General features: G+C 44.3%; 1 protein-coding gene across 5 annotated transcripts in view; it reads left to right on the forward strand.

Annotated features, from left to right (window-relative positions):
* Dzank1 (double zinc ribbon and ankyrin repeat domains 1) overlaps positions 1-17376 on the forward strand; it is a 50140-nt gene extending 32764 nt beyond the window's left edge. For 4 of the 5 annotated variants that reach the window (XM_021636821.2, XM_060383145.1, XM_021636819.2 and 1 more), the window contains exons 13-21: positions 1-26; positions 3143-3246; positions 4465-4539; positions 5568-5664; positions 6100-6200; positions 9072-9152; positions 9623-9750; positions 12648-12722; positions 13117-17376. The exon at positions 1-26 is cut by the window's left edge. In XM_021636821.2, the coding sequence (XP_021492496.1) occupies positions 1-26; positions 3143-3246; positions 4465-4539; positions 5568-5664; positions 6100-6200; positions 9072-9152; positions 9623-9750; positions 12648-12722; positions 13117-13282 (853 nt within the window). In that variant the 3' untranslated portion in view covers positions 13283-17376. The remainder of the gene's footprint in view (positions 27-3142; positions 3247-4464; positions 4540-5567; positions 5665-6099; positions 6201-9071; positions 9153-9622; positions 9751-12647; positions 12723-13116) is intronic. The other variant, XM_021636822.2, reaches the window with a different exon arrangement.
* The last annotated feature ends 930 nt before the right edge of the window (positions 17377-18306 follow it).

Below are 18306 nucleotides of genomic sequence, written 5' to 3' on the forward strand. Positions count from 1 at the left end.
CCTCACGGCTGTCAGCCCCGGAAGAGGTGAGGGGCATGTGTGTCTGGTAGGAGGAAACCCTGTCTCTGAAAGAACCTCCCATCTCTTCTCCTTCTACGTTTATGGTCATGGACTGGAAGTGTGTTCCTTTTTCTTCGTTCAGGTCATTTTCTTTGTAAGAACAGTAGCTTTTCCTTAAGCTTTTACTACTCCAATACTTTAACTCCCAGGCTGCTGTCTAGTCAGCCTCGTGGCTGATGTGGGTTCCTTCTGGGTGGACAGGCTGCTATCATAACCACCTGCCATTATGGCTTTTTCGTGTGAAGCTCACCACTTTAACTCTGTTTAAGTGTGCAATTGAATGACATCAAGCACGTTAATGATGTCACCAGCCACCATCACTGTCTCCAGAACACGGTCAGCACTCCAGGAGTAGGCTTGTGCTTCTCAGATGGTCACCTCCCACATCCCTTCTCCTGTACCCCTTCTCCCAATGCCAGCTAGCTGTGGCCCTGCCTCTTCTGGATGATGGGGCGGGGGCTGCAGGGGTGCCGGCTTTATTTCTGGGAGAGAGGCCATCTGCAGGTCCGCACATGCTTATAATGGCTCCTTTGAAGTTTTGTTAGAGCCCCGACATGCAGTCGCTAGCTATCACAGGCAGCTTTTCTCGCCTGCTTTTTGTTCTTATGTTCTAGTTGAACTTTACTCTTTCTTCTCACATTTCGTAATTTTTTGTTGGAACTGGAGGTTTTAAATAATTGATTATTTCAACTCTGGGCTAGTTTCCCCTCCTGGCTTGTCACTGTGATTTGCACATTTATCTGTTGAGCAGCTAGCTCGGTCTCCCTAGTGAACTTGAGTTCACTGTGCTGTGTGAAGCCTGTGGCGCTGCTCTTTGGGGAGGACACCCCACCCTTAGCCTGCACTCCATCATCCCAGGAAGATGTGGGTTTGTGGTTTTGGCAAGGCTCCCTGCCTCCTTCTCTGACCACTCCCAGACATTGAGCTTCACCTACTGTTAGTTCATTGCTCTATTGTTTTGAGCCGTGTTCTAGGCCATCAATCCTTTCACAGACTGATCTAATTAAATATGGGATTTTTTTACAGCAGCATTCTCATGCACAATATTTGAATAATTTTCTGATTTTAGAAGGGCTCTTATTAGCTAATAGTTATTGTTAGTTATTATCCTGGTTCTATTTAACGTGGCCAACCTATGATTTAGCTCTTATAGTAGTGAATTTATTGGCATTGTACTTGCCCCCATTTCCTTCTTTGGGTGCTGGTATTGAACTCAGGGTCTTGTGCATGCTAGGCAAGCATTCTGCCACTGAGCTAAATACCCAAACCCTTATAATTACCTTTTATCATTGCCTGCATTGTTCTGAGATTGAACTTTTCCACACACTGTTACAATAAAGTCAGTTCTTTTGGGAAGAACTTCTGAGCTTTCTGGCCCTCCTTCCCCGCTGGGCAGAAATCTGTCTTGGGCATGGACAATGGTACATTGTTCTCAGAATTTATCCTAGGGAACACAGCAATCGTGTAAGATAGTCTGTATTTATCTCTCTCAGAAAGGACCTTTTTCAAGTGAGCCAAGACCAGGTGATCTGGGTACCCACTATCAACAATAGCTCAGGGTATTGCCTCCACAGTATGTGTAATGACTGGACAGGAAGAAGGAGAAGCCCCTTTGACCACACTTGCCAAGAACTTAGGCTGTGCAAAAGGCAGTTGGAGCAGGATGAGAAATAAGGAAATCCCATTTGTTCTGAGAAGATACTAAGGTTGAACTTAGAACCAAGATGGACAGGACTGTGTTTCTGACTGTGCTTGCCTGGAGTGGAGTTTCCATCATAGTAGACAAGAGGGACTTGGGAGTGCGGGGATTGTGGTTAAGCCTCAGCCCACCTAACTATTCTGAGCTTCATTTTCTTCGTTGACTGCTTTACTTACTGATTACGTGTGTGCTTCGTCCTGCCCATGGAGGTCAGAAGAGGGCATTGGGTCCCCTGGGACTAGAGTTAGAGATGATCATGAGCCACCATATGAATACTGGAAATAAATCAAACCCGGGTCCTCTGCAGGAGCAAGTGCTCTAACCACTGAGCAACCTCTCGGACATATCATTGCTTTTCAAACCAGTTTCTCTGGAGAAAGGGAGCACCAAACTCTTAGGCTGCTCTGATAGAGGTCTCCAAGCTCTACTCTTGTTTCCCAAGTTTCCCTGCTAGGAGTTAGATCACAGCCACAGTCTGATTGACTCTACAGACTTCAGTGCAGCATTAGTTTTCAGGGAGACTGTCTACAGCCATTTCCAGAATGATTCCTAACATCTCTCCTGTCCTCAAGAAAGAAACTGGTTCCTTTCTCTTGGAATCTAGATGGCCTGGTCCCTTGCTGGCCAGTGGAACATGACAGGAGAGATGTCCCAATAGTTCTGGCCTTAAGCCTTAAGAAGGATGAAGGTCAGTGTGCTCCTCAGAAAGCCAGCACCAATTAAAGATTCACCATGTGCTCCTGAATGCAGAAGAAGCTCCTAGAGGAGCCAGGGCTACTGTGGAACCACAAAGACTTAGCCATTTGCGTGCCCGGAGAGCAAGGAGCAAATAAGGGCATCCTGTTATTGCCTACTGCTTCTTCCATCTTAGCTGAGATCCTGCACCAATCTGCTTCTCCATGATGAGGGCCTTCAACATGGGCAGAAAGGTGGGAGCCACTCTGTCTTTCTCCCTCACATGAGAAACCAAACACCTCGGTTCACGAAATCACTCTGATTTCTAATGTAAATGCATTTAAAATCCTATAAAGACCAGAAAGGGCGCAGGAAACTTTCTGGAGTACTGGACATGATCTGTATATTGATTCAGATGGATACAGTTGTCAAACCCATATGTTTGAGACAATGTGATTTATATGTGAGAGGGAATAACATAAGAAGAAAAGGCTTCACATGCAGCAGTCAATGCATATTCTTTTGAAATGCAGTGATCTGTGATAATCATGCAATAGCAGGAACTCACTTTAGTGCATGCTTGAGCTTCTCTAAGGAAAAACCATCCAGTTGGCCAAGAAAAATAACCTGTCTGGGAATGTGTGTTCACACTCGGATCTTCTTAAATGTGGAAGAATTATCCATGTTTGGGTTTCTCTCCTCTTTTAGGCTACTGGAGAAAGCAGTTGGACCACATCTCTGCTCACCTCAGGTCCTATGCTCAGAACAACCCTGACTTCCGGGCTTTGATTGCAGAACCCAGGATGGGAAAGGTGGGTGAGAGGAGGTGTTCACTCAGCAGCTCTGTGATCAGGCCTCCCTGAGGCCTCGTTGTGCCTTCCCTTCCTTTTCTTCTGTCCACCCTTGTCCTGTCTCCTTTGAGAAACGGACATGAACACAATAAAGTGGTGGGTTTTTTAACAGCACAAAATTTAAGTTGTTTTGTGTTGTGTTTTTTGGTTTTTAACTCTGTGGCTAGTCACAGGAAGTCTTATTTGAAAACTAGTATAAGTGGGGCCCAGAGATGCTGGCAAGCTGCCCCAAACTGCACTGCTGTGTTTGGGGCATACAAATCAAAACAAGCCTGTGGACTCTAAGCCATATGCCTTTTCTTTGCTCTAAAATAATTAATAAGAGACAGTTCAATGGGAGAACATTTTCTGTTCATCACAAACTAGACGGGACCCTTTCAAATCAGACCATCAGCCCCTCTGTCACAAAACCATCCAACACTGAACCCATCTTGTTTTCAAGTACTGCTCAGCTTCCTTTGATGAACTACTTTGATAGCTTATATATTCTTTGTCCTGATCTGGAGTCCAGCAAACTATACCCTCTGGGACAAATGTAAACAAATGTCTAGCTTCACAAATAAAAGGTTATTGGATCAGAGAAGGATAGATACAACTGTCAAGCCCATACATTTAATACAGTGTGGTTTATATGTGAGATGGAATAATATAAGAAGAAAATGTTAACTGTGGCTAAGCATTTGCAATAGAGAATTTATGATCCACAAGACCTAAAAAAAAAAAAAAAATTGACTATCTGATTCTCAGAAACCTTTGATGGCCCTGTTTACACTTGTCTCACAACTTACGGAGAAAGCTGCCCACTGTGAGCTCCTTTAGTGAATGCCTCTGCCTCAGCACCCACTCACCAGGGCACTTTTTCAAAAGTAATGATGAAGTATGGTTATCTGAAGGAAGTCTCTTGAAGAAAATACAAATTTGGATCTTGTTTCCTTATTTAGTCCAAGAGTCTCTGCCTTTGATTGAAGTATTTAGTTCATTAATAATTAGGATTATAGATCAGTTACTTTGGGGTGTCCTGTTTTGCTCTTTGTCTTATCTAGTTTTCTCCCTTTGTTTGTCTACTCTAAGCTTCTTTCGTTATAAACATTTTATTAAATATAGAGTTGATATCTCAGAATTCCTAGGGATTGAGCCTCGCACCACAATTGAAAATGTTTTTTGCATTTATTTTAAAAGCTTATTTCTGCTACTGTCCATGAAGATGGCTATGAAGTTAGCATCCGGCTGAACTACATTCAAGTCTCCAACAAGGTGTGTAATCCTTTAGAAGTTACTTGTGAACTGACAGACCTCATGAATTATGGCTCACAGTTCACAGAAATGCTTTTGTGCAATGACTGGAAAGGAGAGTTTCAAGTAGTATGAAATGTGGTGTCTTAGTTAGGGTTCTGTTGCTATGGACACACCCTGACCACAGCAACTCTTGCCAAGGAAAACACTTAATAGGGGCTGGCTTATAGTTCAGAGGCTTGGGCCATTATTGTCCTGGCGGGGATCATGGTGGCATGCAGGCAGACGTGGTGCTGGAGAATGAGCTGAGAGTTCTGCATCTGGATCCATAGGCATCAGGAAGTGACTGCCATGCCGGACATGGCTTAGGCATCTGAGATCTTAAAGCCCGCCCCCAGTGACTACTTCCTCCAACAAGACCATATGTTCTCCAGCAAGGCCACACCTCCTTGTAGTGCCCCTCCCTGTCCTATTGGGGCCATTTTCTTTCAAACCACCACACATGACTTTCACATGGAATTCCACAGGCTTGTATAAATACTTGTCCTGACTGTAGAAGAGGTCCACTGTCCAGCACAGAAGGCTACAGTAGGGGCAGGAGTTGCCACCCACCCTTGCCCTATCACTCCTCAGGGGTCATTTACAACTCACTGAAATGATTCTGTGTCTGGGATACAACAGACTTGGAAAAAGACTGACAAAAAAAAAAAAAAAAAGACTGACATTCACCTTGACTTATTTGTTTTATACAAAATAAACCACTCTGAAGCCTGAGGCAGGAGGATCTCAAGGCAAATGGTAGAGTGAATTCAGGGCCATCTGAGGCAACTTTATGAGACACTGCCTCAGAATTAAAAGTAGACAGCAGCTTGGGGATATTGCTTAGGAGTAGAGTGCTTGCCTGCTGTGCACGAGGTTCCCAGCCCGTGGCCTGACTGGATAGGCGGGTGGCATGTCCCTCCTGAAGAGCGGGCCAGCAGTGAACATTCTCTGTGTTGAGACATGGCAGCCCCATCATTAGTGATGCCTGAAATGTTTTCGTTGGCCAGAACCTGTACCTCAACAAGTCGGTGAATCTTAGTGACCACTTTCTGAGCAGTGTCATGGAAGGTGGGAATGGGCTGTACTGCAGCAGGTCCAGCTTGGGTGAGTTATACCCTTCCTATGAGATTTTGGTAATTAGCCACGAATACTGATTGGGCACGGATTGATGAGACTTGTATACAATTTGAAGCCAAGTCACAAATCTCAGCATGTTCCAGGAAGTTTGTTTCTTTTACTTCTCTGGAGTTGGGGTGTGACTTTAAAAGTCCTTCACAGGGCTTGGGAAGTTTATTTGCTGTAGCTGGTAGGGGTGTACATGTGCTTTTTAACCTAAACACTCTAAACCCTCCTTTTCCCTCTCTCACTCATTTTCCAGTTCCTGGATGGGGGTGGTCAATGGTCCTTCCTGCATGCTTAATACAAAATTTCTAGAAAATTTATTTTATCCTTGTAACTTATGAGGGGCGTGACATCCATGCCTCTTTGATATGAGAAATAAGGCAGGGACATTTTGGCCTCCAACTCTTTTCATTTCAGTGAGTGCCTATAGCCAGAGCGCCTCAGACACCCCTGAAAGTGTCAAGAAGGTGAAGACTCTCAAGACCAAAAGCTTCCCCAGAAACCCAGATCCACTCACAGTAGGTGCACTTCAGCTGATCTGCAGCCTGTTGCTTCCATGTTTATGAGGACATTTTGTAATGCTTTCTCATTTTCTCCTCCTTTTAAATAACAGTGTTATTTATTTTGTGGAGGCAGAATCCTTTAAAATTTCTCAATTTCCTGGATGATCTCTGTTTTTTCTGGGGTCAGTTCAGAGTGTTCATCTTTGTCTGTCTTGTATTTGGTTTGTCTAAATACCTGATGATCCTTCATTTTCTAGTCACTTACTAGATGAAGAGCTAGTTGGCTCAGCAGTGGTGTCTAGCCTGGGTGTCCAGTGTAAGAGCACGGATAGGATGTGAGCAGAAGTCCCTGTGTAGGCAGCTGGTTATAGATGGTTTTCTTTGTTCCTGTGCTGCTGCTGTAAAGCTACACCATGACCAAGGCAGCTTATAAAAGAAGGAATGTAACTGGGAGCTTGTTTACAGTGTCAAAATGTTAGCCCGTTACCCTCCTGGCAGGAAGCATGGTGGCATGCAGACAGACCCTGGAGCAGTAGCTGAGAGCTACATCATGATCCACAGGCAGAGAAAGCATTGGCTTTTGAAACCTCCAAGCTCACCCACAGTGACACACCTACTTTAAGGACACACATCCTGCTCCTTCCCAAACAGTTCCGCTAACTGGGGACCAAGTATTTAAACATATAAGCCAATGGGGGCCATTCATTCAAACCACCACAATGGGATTCCACAGAATCACTGGGCTGAAGGCAAGAGAAGCATTAAGGCCTCCTGGCTGCCAGTGTGGAAGGTCTCCCCTCTGGTAACAAGGGTTTTAATGGTGGGATGTGCTCCTGTATGTTTGGATTCTGCAGGATGCTATGTTTGTTCCCTTCTTCTCATACCCTCCCTTGTGGCATGCTCTACTCTTCACCAGTCAGAAGCTTTTGCTGGGTAAATTATGTCATTTCTAGGAAACAGTTGCAGGGGTTTAAACAAAAAGCATAATGTTCCTACCCTTACGTGGGAGCACGGTGGCTGGCAGCTGTCTCAGCCAGTCACAGCAAGCCCTTCAGTAGTGTACGCTTGCCTGCAGCCTGCACCCTGCACCCTGTATCTGCCCTCCTTCCTGGCTGACTGAGAATCTGAGTGCTCAGAGAGAAGACACTTGGATCTCTAGGTCCTACAATGTTTTTGTTTGCTCATTTGGTTTTTGGTTTTTTTGTTTTGTTTTTTTTTTTTGCTTTGCTTTCAGCTACTTGAGTCTTCTTGGAAATCCCTCGGAATCACTAGTCCACTGATGGTGGGCATCACTTCATGATTTCTTAAAGCTTTAAGGTTTTGTTTTTTTAAATATATACCATGAATAATCCCAAAGGGGGCTTTAGAGCAAGGGGCAGAAGGTGCCCCCACTGCCTTCTCCAGCTTGCCTGTCACTGGCCATCTTTGGCTGCAGCACAGATAACTGTGGGGAACATCAGGCCAGATGTGGAGATGGGCATGTGTGGAAGAGGGAGGACCTCTTCTCCCTGCTTTCTGTCACACTGCACTGGTGGGCTACTGGGCTTCTGCTGTGGGCATGCACTATTCTTCTTGCTTACTGCTCTGAGACAGAGGCTGTTTTTGTTTTTGTTTTTGGTTTTTGGTTTTTGTTTTTTGCATTTGCATGCTGCTCCCATAGGCTTCACAGGCACTAGTAAATTTGGGGGAAAGACTGTGATTGCTTGTGCTCTCCACCTTCTCCCAGTTTGAAATAGTGAGCATAGGAGGAGCATAGAGTCCCTCAAATTAACAGCTTAGAACTTCGGAGGCCGCACCTTCTTAGTCTGTGGGTGACCCAAATCTCCCACTGCTGTGTACCTTTGCCTTCTCATCTGCACTTGCTGGCTCCAGCTATGTAGTGATTATTTTGAGCACACCCAGATGTGGCCCCGGAGTTCATGAAGCTGACATTCTAATAATTTTCCCATAAGGTACAGAATTCACTGTGACTAGCTACCATACTCAAGACCCAAGGATGCAATACTTTATTCCAAAAAACTCAACAGAAAGGTGTGGTGTCAAATAAGGGGTGACGTAGCCTGAACCCCATATCTTCTGAAAGGATTAGCAGCCCAGGAAGTCATTGGGTAGTAGGTTTTGTCAACACTTTTACAAAGAACAGTCAGGATCCCTGTGACCACCCAATGCGTGCCTGAGACCAGTGGCAGAAGCATCCGAAAAGCAATGTGTTTGTTTGGGCTGACTTCTTCAGTCTTCTAGTATTTGAAATCCTTTATGTTAAAAAAAAATGTTAAAGACAGGTAACGATGAATTTCATAGCATTTTGAAAACATAAATGGAAATCTTCATATATCTATGGACAAATGTAAGCATTTTTTTTTTTTCTAACCAAGAGACAGGCTCTGTTGGTTCCATTTCTCAGGTGTGCCTGTGATCTGTCATAGTGGCCTGGCCTTGAGCATTTTAGTAAAGCCTGCAGAGTAGATTCTAGGTTTCACCTTAGCTGCTCTTCCTAGGAATATTCACTACAAAGGTAGCAAAGTTTCTGAGGTTTTGTGTGATCTCTCTTGAGCCTCTTTGCCCTTGGTTGTATAAAACAAACGTCAAGGCATTGTCCTTAACCAAAGCAAGACTTGGGAGCCAGCACTGGTTACACAGTGCATGTCTCTACTGCTACATATGGAAGACTGTGGACACACAAAAACACTCAAGAGGAACACATACATGCACACACACACACACACACACACCTTCTCTCAACAGTCACCCATCGACATGGTTCAACAGAGAATGTGACTGCTAAGCTGGGAGAGAGAGGGCCATTGTGCCTTGAGTGTTGGGGCTGGGATTCTACAGCACAGGTACACAGAAGCAATGAAGATGACCGCATCTGTCATCCTGCAGCCTGAAAACAGACTCCTGCTGGAGGAACTTGGCGCCACAGGGAAAGGAAGACTGTCTGTGCTGGAACAGCTGCTGGATGAAGTGAGTGCCACCAGAACAGGCCTCTCTGCAGAGACCAGCCTGGTCTGTGCCTGCTGCCTGTTAGACAAACACTGTATGCAAATGGGGCAAATGACTAGTCAAGAGCGTTATCCTCATTGTTACCCTGCCACTTTTTATAGCAAAGACTCATGTAGACAGGCACATGTGAACCCAAGTAATATCCATGAGGCTAGGCAGAATTCCTGCTCTGTGGCCAGATTTACATTCAACCTGTTTTCCTAACAAAACAAAGTGTCTCTTCCTGATGGTGGGGAGAAGCTGTAATCTGGGAGCTTGACAACTGTGCCCATTGTAGCTATGTTCATGAGATCCCCCATTCTCCTTTCCTTTGATTTAGTCTCAATGCCATCATCCCTGTATAGGACGTTTGTTATTCCTGGTGGGATGGCAGATGGGCAATGTTGGATTCAGGCTTCTGTGGCAAGTTTGCCGTTTTTCACGACCTACAGGGAGCAGACCCTAACTGCTGTGATGGCCAAGGTCGACCTGCTGTTATTGTGGCTGTTGTGAATAAACACCATGAAGCCATTGCAGTTCTCGCTCAAAGAGGAGCAGACATCGACCAGCAGTGGGGACCGTAAGTGAAACACTGAAAGGACAGTGGGGCACCCTGTAGTGGCGAGCAATAGCTCACAGGGTTCTGTTACAGTAAGATCAGTCTGTAAAAATGCCTGTCCAGTTGGAACCACTTAGAGCTGCTTTAATCTATCTCACCCTCAGTAAGAGGCTGAGGTGGGTGTTTTCCAAAGCTGGGCATTTTAATTACTTTGTTATGCCAGTGACTAAAAGCCCTGACAAAAGCTATTTAAGGAAGAAAATTCTGGGCTTAAAATTCTGGGAGGCCATGGTCCAAAATGGTAGCAGGCAGGGAAGGCATGGTGGCAAGAGCAGGAAGCTCACTGGTCACATTGTGTCCACACTCAGGAACAAGAAGTGAGGCAAGGCTATAAAATATCAAGGCTCACCCCTCATGACCTTTCCTAGTGAATCTCCACCTCCTGCAAGTTCTACCAGCCTCCTAGAACAAGGCCTCAGGGGACATTTCTTATTTAAATCACAACCCAGAGTAAAACAAAATTTTATTGGGTTGTCTAACTTAATGGGCTTTATAAATGGTAATACATTTGCTAACCTATTAATTTTTGCTTTGGGGATGTTTCTATTTAGACATGGCCAACCTAAAACTTGCTAATGTAGACCATCTGGCCTTGAACTTTCAATCCTTCTGCCTCTGCTTCCTGAGTGCTGGGATTATAGGTATGTTCCACCACAACCAACATGAACTTGCACTTTTCTGACTAACAAATCTTTAGCTCTTGGGATATTGAACAAAGTTTTTGTTATGATCCATACTGTTAAGAGTTCTACCAAGTAAAGGGAGGCCTCGGTGTATTCCTGTGAAAATACATCTGTGAAGTCAGTGCAGAAATATAGCATTACATAACTGCACGCAGAGGCTGACACCACGGGTGAGGAGCTGGCATGTGTGTTTACCACACAATCTCTTGGCCCTAAAATACCCCATCTGAGGATAGAGAGGCCCTACTTATGGCAACCTCAGTGCCATCTTGACTCACACCCCAGTTCCTATCTGTGATTCTTCATTTGCTTCCAAATGAAGTTTGGAAATGACTTTGGAATTTCCAAATGACTTTGGAAGTTCCTGGAGTAGGCATCATATATAGCAGTGCTCATCTCCTGGCCAAGATGTCAAAATAGAAATTTACAAGGGTGCTATAGGTATCTAGCCCTCTTGCTTCCTGGATTCTTACACAGACAAGTTCAAGTCCTGGCTTGGCGAGATGTAATGTTGGCTATTTCCAGCCACGGTGAAGAGGAGGAGCAAAATTCACCATAGCTTTGCTTCTATTATGTTTCAGATTTTCTTGTGTTTTTATTCAAAACATATTCCTTATGACTACTATTCATTTTGGTTTTCTTATCATTTCAAATTAACCATATATGCTTACAAAATTTGTCACCAGGTCTGTTGGTACACACCTGTAGTCTCAGCACTTAGGAGGCCAGAATAGGATCGTGAGTTTGAGGCTAGACAGGACTATAATAACAAGAGCTTGTCTCAAAACACAAAAACTATGTTTTTTATTGAGTGAATTTTTATTTTTCCTATAAGACACCTATATCAGAATATAGTGCTCCCTATCGGTTTTGTTTTATAGCAGAGTATTTGATCTGTGGTTATAAAACTTTGTTGACTCATTAGTTTTTCTGAAGGTTTACATTCACCATGCTCTCTGTCACTTTGCACACCTTTACATCGTTGTCTTGATCGTGAAATGATGCCATTTGTTTATGTGGCTTTTTAAAAATAAGGACTCACTGTATAGCTCTGGCTGGCCTTGAATTCACAAAGATCCACCTGCCTCTGCACCCTCAATATTGAGATCCATTGTGTGTACAACTGTGCCCAGTGATGCTATTTGCTTTATAATATATTTAATATAATTCAAACAAGCCTTTAAAACAAGCATGATGCCATATGGATGACACACATGCCACTTTTTGAATAATTTTCCAGTAGAATAGTCCTGGACTCATGAACAGTCCAACTAAGAATCTGAAACTACTCTGGGCATAGAACAGGTTGTCATTTTAATGTGGTCTTCCTCAGTTTTCTTACATATCTAACCAGTACTCCGCAGTGACAGGTGCACAGAGATTTCACTGCAGACATACTGAGCCTGCTTTTGGTTATGCCCATCTATCTGACTGCTGTAACAGTGCCAGTCTCCCGAGTCTCAGTACTGGCTGGGGTAGTAGTCACTCCCACTGTTTATCAAGGCTGCCTGGAGCAGTGTTTAACTTACGTGGGTGAAAGACTTCCAAGAAGAAAGCCAGGCTGGGGCCACGCTCCCAAATAAAATACAGATCTCCCCCTTTTTTTTAGGAGTTTCCAGTAAAAGGAAGCAGATTTGCCTTCAGAGAATCAAATGCTACTAAATATAGTTCAAGTGTATTCAGTTTAAGAGTTTAAACTTGAGCTGGGCATAGTAATGCATGCCTTTTATCCAGTACTTGGGAAGCAGAGACAGGTGGATCTCTGTGTGTTCAAGGCCAGCCTGGCCTACAAAGTGAATTCTAGGGAAGCCAGAGCTAGATAGTGAGACTCTACCTAAAACAAACAAACAAACAAAAACAAAGCAACAAAAAACAATAACAAGCAAACAAAGAGTTTAAACCCGTCAGCATGGCCTTTGCCCTGAAGCTGGGCTCCGTAGACCCAGCAAACCACATTCCATTCCCTCCATCCTTCCACTCTCAGCCATTCAGAGATCTGGCTTTCCTGCATCAGAGAGGCTTGGCAAGTCATTCCTTAGCAAACCAGAGTTAGGGCCAGCAAGAGGATTTAGCAGGTAAAGGCACCTGTTACCAAACCTGAGGACCCAAATTTAGTCCCTTCCCATTGTCCTGATAACACTAAAGATTTACTCAGAAAATATTTCCCACAAATAGGTTCAGAAACACAGCTCTTCATGAAGCAGCTCTACTTGGCCTGGAAGGAAGGGAGAGCATCGCCACGTTACTGGGGTATGTTGAAAGGCTTACACCTGAGGGTGCCAGCGACATCCCTGCTGACACTCAGTGGCGTTAGAAGGGCGCTACGTTCTGAACTGTGTCCCTGCCACTGAAGGCCACTACTGCACAGTGAGTGTTACCCCTCACTGAACGTGGTTGTAGGACTTTGAGGCAGTTGGGACCAATGACGAGGACAGGCGGTTGAGTATTTGAAATCACACAGTCTCTTAAAAGGGATCAAGGTAGAGTCACTGTGAGAGATGAAGCTACAGTGGCCTCTTTGGGGTAAATTTGGGGAGGCAGGACCAGCATATGCCTACATTGGCCTCTGGGGCAAGGAGTAGTCAAACTCTGAGGTCGCATGCCTGAGTGACCCTGAGTGACTGTTTATCCACTTCCTTCTCAGGTGCAACGCAGACACCCAGAAGAAGAACTCAAGAGGCCAAACAGCATACGACACTGCTCTGGAGGTTGGGGATGACCTCGCCTCTTCGCTCCTTGCCACTAAGTTCAGCCAAGGTCTGGAGGACCGACTTTCCCCACCGGGGAACCACATCCTAAGCGACAATTAGAGATGAGGTATTCTGGAGGCGGCAAAGACTACCCAGCTACAGCTGTTCTTATTTTTGGAATGTGTATTTAAGTGATAAGATCTAGGGTTGAAAAGAAGTCATAATGTGAGTTCAAGGCCAGCCTGGTCTACAGAGAGTTCCAGGACAGCCAGGGCTAAAACAGAGAAACACTATCCTGAAAAACAAAAAAACCAAAACAAAACAAATAACTTATAAGACTTGAGTGTGTGTGTGTATGTGCATGTGGATGTGTGTCACAAAAGACTTCATCCAGGGCCTTGCAGATGCTAGGTAGGTGTTGTATACCATTGTGTTACACGCCCAGCTGTATTTATTTTGAAATAGGGTCTTATGAAGTTGCTCAGGCTGGCCTTGAACTCACCCTGTAGCAGACAGGCCTTGAACTACTCCAGATCTACCTGTCTCAGCCTCCTAAATAGCTGAGATTAGAGGCTGTGACCAACAGACTCAGATCTGTTTTCTAAAGCTGGCATAACTACCCAGAACCACATACAAGCTGGAGTATGGTAAAATTAACATATGCTTTTTAATGTTTTATGTTTTATTTTCTGTTGTGTTTTTTGTTTTGTTGCCGGTCGGTTTGTTGAGACAGAGTCTCACTGTACAGCCATGGCTGGCCTAGAATTTGTTATGTAGACCAGGCTCGCATTGAGGTCACAGAGATCTAGCTGTCTCTGCCTCCCAAATGCTGGGATTAAAGGTATGTGCCACCATGTCCAGAGATTTTTTTTTAATGTTTTTATTGATAATTTTGAAATTTTGTTTTTAATTTTTGTTTTTCTTTATTGTTGTTTTTGAGACAAGGTCTCGTGTATCCTGTCCTCGAACTTGCTATGTAGCTGAGGATGGCCTTGAACTTCTGATCCAGCTGCCTCCACCTTCTGAGTGCTGGGATTACAGACTTGTACCACCACACTGGGTTTTATGTGGTACAGGGGACTGAACCCAAGGATTCATGCATGCTAACCAAATACTCCACCAACTGAAGTAGAGTTAGAAATTCCCAGCCTGGTTATTTCTTTTTCAATAGGTAATAATTACGTGTGGTTCCAAGCCAAAAAGTATTAAGTTCCATATAATAAAGCGCTTCCATCCAGGCTCTTCAGCCACTGCTTCATCCTCAGCCATGTCTCTGTAGTGTGGTGTAACATGGTATAATCACATATGTGAGTGTACACAGGAGTATAACATAAACTATATAGCATGTGTATATCCTCCCCAGCCTTTATTGGACATAAATATACAGCTTAATGAAGTAATTTATAAGAATTCAGAGCAGAATAGCTGTGTCCTTATCTTAGCAGAAACTGTGTTTGAGAAGTCTCTCCCCACGATTCAGAACTAGGTTATCCTGTCTCATGCTCCCTCAAGCTGGTCTCAGTCCATCTCCAGGTCTTCTCCCTCCTCCCAGAGTTCTCCCTGTGCGGTGGTGACCCGTCACCCACAGCAGACAGGTGGTTGAAAACAATTCTAATTTAAGGGTTGGCTCTCTCTTTCCTACAAAGGATCGCAGAAATGTGTTCCTAGGAATGGTCCCATATTGAGTAACTTCGATTCTGCTAGGTCTGCTGAAAGCAAGACTACGCTTACTCAGTATGACATTGTTTTAATGGCCGTTCTTCTTCTCCAACTCATGTCCTCACCCTTGATGGGATGTTCAGGACATCCACCAGGGAAGGAGAACCAGTGTCTGTAAGAGACCCGGGAGGCATTTCCTGTAGACACATGGACATCTGGCACATGGCATCAGATGTTTCTGCGACTGCAGTTTTACAGGTGTTTTACCTTCCTGGGCAAAAAGAGTCTAGCATTCAGGTTCCTCCTTTGGAGGACACACCGCACTGTAACAGGACCTCATCATTCATGGGCCTCTAGAAGCTATAGCTGTCCCTTTTGTTTATAGAATAGTACACGTGAGTCCATGTGGACAGAGGGGTGGCTGACATCTTGCTTTTCTCTGTGTAACAGGTCACACAGTTGGTTACAATCAGTGACCCCATAGTAATTAGGATCCCATTCCTGAGAGCTGCTTTTGCCAGAAATCACTACAGATACTGTTGACTGCTTTGAAACCAAAATGTTCTACCTGGACATCTGTTCTGTGTGTTTCCCTTGAAAACACAGTGGAGGGTGGGCCTAAAGTCCCAGCTCTTTTGCAGAAGATGTTGGAATGGCATGGCAATGGCATGGATGTGGTTCTTATTACACGAGAAAGGGTACGTGGGTAGAGAATGGTAAGTCAGTCAGGCAGAGAGGCTCAAGGACCGTGTGTAAGAGGAAGGCCTGTTGGGGCCTGATGGGGCGGGTTCTCTTGTGGACTGGTCGTCTGAAGGATGGACTTGCAGGATTCGAGCTAGGAGCATCTGTCTAGCAGGATACTTCCCTAGACTGTTTTCTCTCTGGGGCTTTAGTGGACTCAGAGGACTCTGGAGTTCTTAACTGATTAGTGGAGACAACTCCACTGGGACAGTCTACGCAGCCTGTGTTGTTTGACGTTGGGTCAATTCACTGTGCAGTGCCGCAGCATAGTCCAGCTCCTGCTGGAAGGCAGTGTGTGGCAGGACAAACAGGCCCTGAAGCCTCAGCAAGCTTTGCAGGCTGGTCCCCTTCCCCAGACTCTCCATCTTCAGCAAAGATGGATTTATAAGGTTGAGACAGAAACTGCCTTCTCCAACAGCAGGTGAATTGTCTCCCGAGACTACTAAAATAAAGCTCTCCTTTGCTTTTAATCTGCTACCTTTTGGGCCCAGTCTGGATCTTTCCATCAGCAGGTCTCTGTCTATTGTAGGAATCCAGGAGGAGCATAGGCTTTCTTGGTTGGTATTTTTGGCAGTATGCAGTCTGTAGGTTTGAATTAGGTTTAGGTTACCCAAAGTGACGGGCCAAGATGATCTCTCTAAAAATGGATTATCAAGTCTGAGAGTCTGAAAGCTGCCCAGACAATGAGCTTTGAACACAGGCCTTCCACATGCTCTAGATTCACTGAACACATTTTTTTTTTTTTAAAGTACAGGCAGCATTTAGGCCAGCTCACCTACCATGAACCATCGGGACCCTTGGGGATGAGGCTGCCCTTTCCTGCTTCCTGCATGACAGACAGCAAAGCGCTGGTATCCCTTCTATTTCCTCGAGGTTAACATGTTAAAACAGGATAGTGTGTGTGTGTTTCTATTACTGTGACATATCTATAGAAGTAGTCTGTTTCCCTTTAGCAAACTTCTTCAGTAACGTGACCCTGGGGGTTGTTTCTGTGTTATGTTCCTGACAGCCAAAGTCCGGAAGGTGCCTTTCCATTTCAAGGTGGTTTGATAACTGAGTTGTACTCAAAGTTCACATATTTGAATGGGTGAGAATGGAGGAGCCCCAAGAGTAAACCTTTAAGAAATGTGGGGTACTGAGATGTCATTTATGTTGAAGGCATGTCGTTGAAGGGGCTTGTGGAATCTCCTCGTTCTCTTCTGCTTCCTGGTGATTAACTGAATGATTTGTTTCTGGTATGATATACCTTGATACAGCCTCAAAGCCTTGGCGTCAAATGACCGTGGACTAGAAACTTCGGAACTGTGAGCCAACACAACCTTTTGTTTGTAAGTTGATTATCGTGGGTGTTGTGTTATAATGATGAAAAGCTGACTAGCACAATATTGTACCTGCATGCTTATACACTATAAGTGTTGTGTCTACTTCTTAGGAAATAATTGTGAAAATTTGCTTGATTTTTTTTTTTTTTGAATGATCAGTGAGCCTAAAGGACAGCTTTACGAACTAGGTATCTCAGCTATTAAGTCTGGAGAACATTTATTTTCTGATAGAAGGTTGTGCTCACTTTGAGAATACAGATTTTTAAAGTGAGTCAATATTTTGGTTGTGACGGCTTATGCACTCTGAGAGGAGTAATGCTGTGAAGATTCTGTCTCCCAGACATATGTGCAGTCATGATGGATGTTCATATCTCAGCAGAGTGGTCCACTGCTCATCCTGTGCAGACAAGTGGCTTTCATAAAACATTCTCTGTGTGTTATAAGAATTAAAACAGCATAAAATTTAAATAAAGGAAAAACTGCTAACCTACACATTCTTAGAGTGTCAATTTTCTCAAGGCTTCTATATTTTTGTTGTTTCTTTGTTGTTTTTTCTAGACAGGGTTTCTCTGTTTAGCTTTGGCTGTCTGGGACTCACTTTGTAGACCAGGCTGGCCTCAAACTCACAGCGATCCATCTGCCTCTGCCTCCCTGAGTGTTGGGATTAAAGGGGTACTCCACCATGCTCAGCTGCATGGACTATTTTAAATAACTAATTTTGTTAAACAGTGTCTATTTCCTTATAAAATAATATTATGATTTAAGAAAAGATGTGTGTGTGTGTGTGTGTGTGTGTGTGTGCGTGTGTGAGATGGCTCATACTCCCGTTTGTTCACAGAGACCACAAAAGGACATCAGGTGTTCTTTGATCAGTATGTGTCTTACTTTCCTGATTGCTGTGATAAATATCTTGACAAAGCCAAGTTAGCTCCTATGTGGCAGATGCTTGAGGGAGTGGGGCATGTCACATTCACAATCAGGAACAAAGAGCAGTGGACGCTCGCAAGCCAGTGCTCAACTCCACCTTGCCCACCCTTGTATAGTCCAGGACCCCCTGCTTAGGGAGTGCTACCACCGGTGATGGCTTGGTCTTCCTGCCGCACGTTAGCATAAACCAGGCAATCCCCACCCTGATGTAGACAGCCCCTAGCCGAGACTCCTCCAGGTGATCCAACACGAAAACTGTCATAGTATACCAAGAAATGTCACCTGCCATTTTTTAAAAAGCCAGATCACCCGCTTCTTCTATGTTCTTCTTTCCTTGAGTTCCTTAAAACCAAGGAAATAAAAACAATCTACTGTAGAGAAATTTTGTGTATGCCTATTCCTTTAGGGCTAAAAAGAATAAAATAAGGTGTGGTCCCAGCATATGAGGATTTGCTATGGCCTTGGAAAAGAAAGAGAGAACTAAGCACATGCCAA

The sequence above is a fragment of the Meriones unguiculatus genome, chromosome 4 (genome assembly GCF_030254825.1).
Source record: "Meriones unguiculatus strain TT.TT164.6M chromosome 4, Bangor_MerUng_6.1, whole genome shotgun sequence".
In the NCBI taxonomy this organism is placed as follows: Eukaryota; Metazoa; Chordata; class Mammalia; order Rodentia; family Muridae; genus Meriones; species Meriones unguiculatus.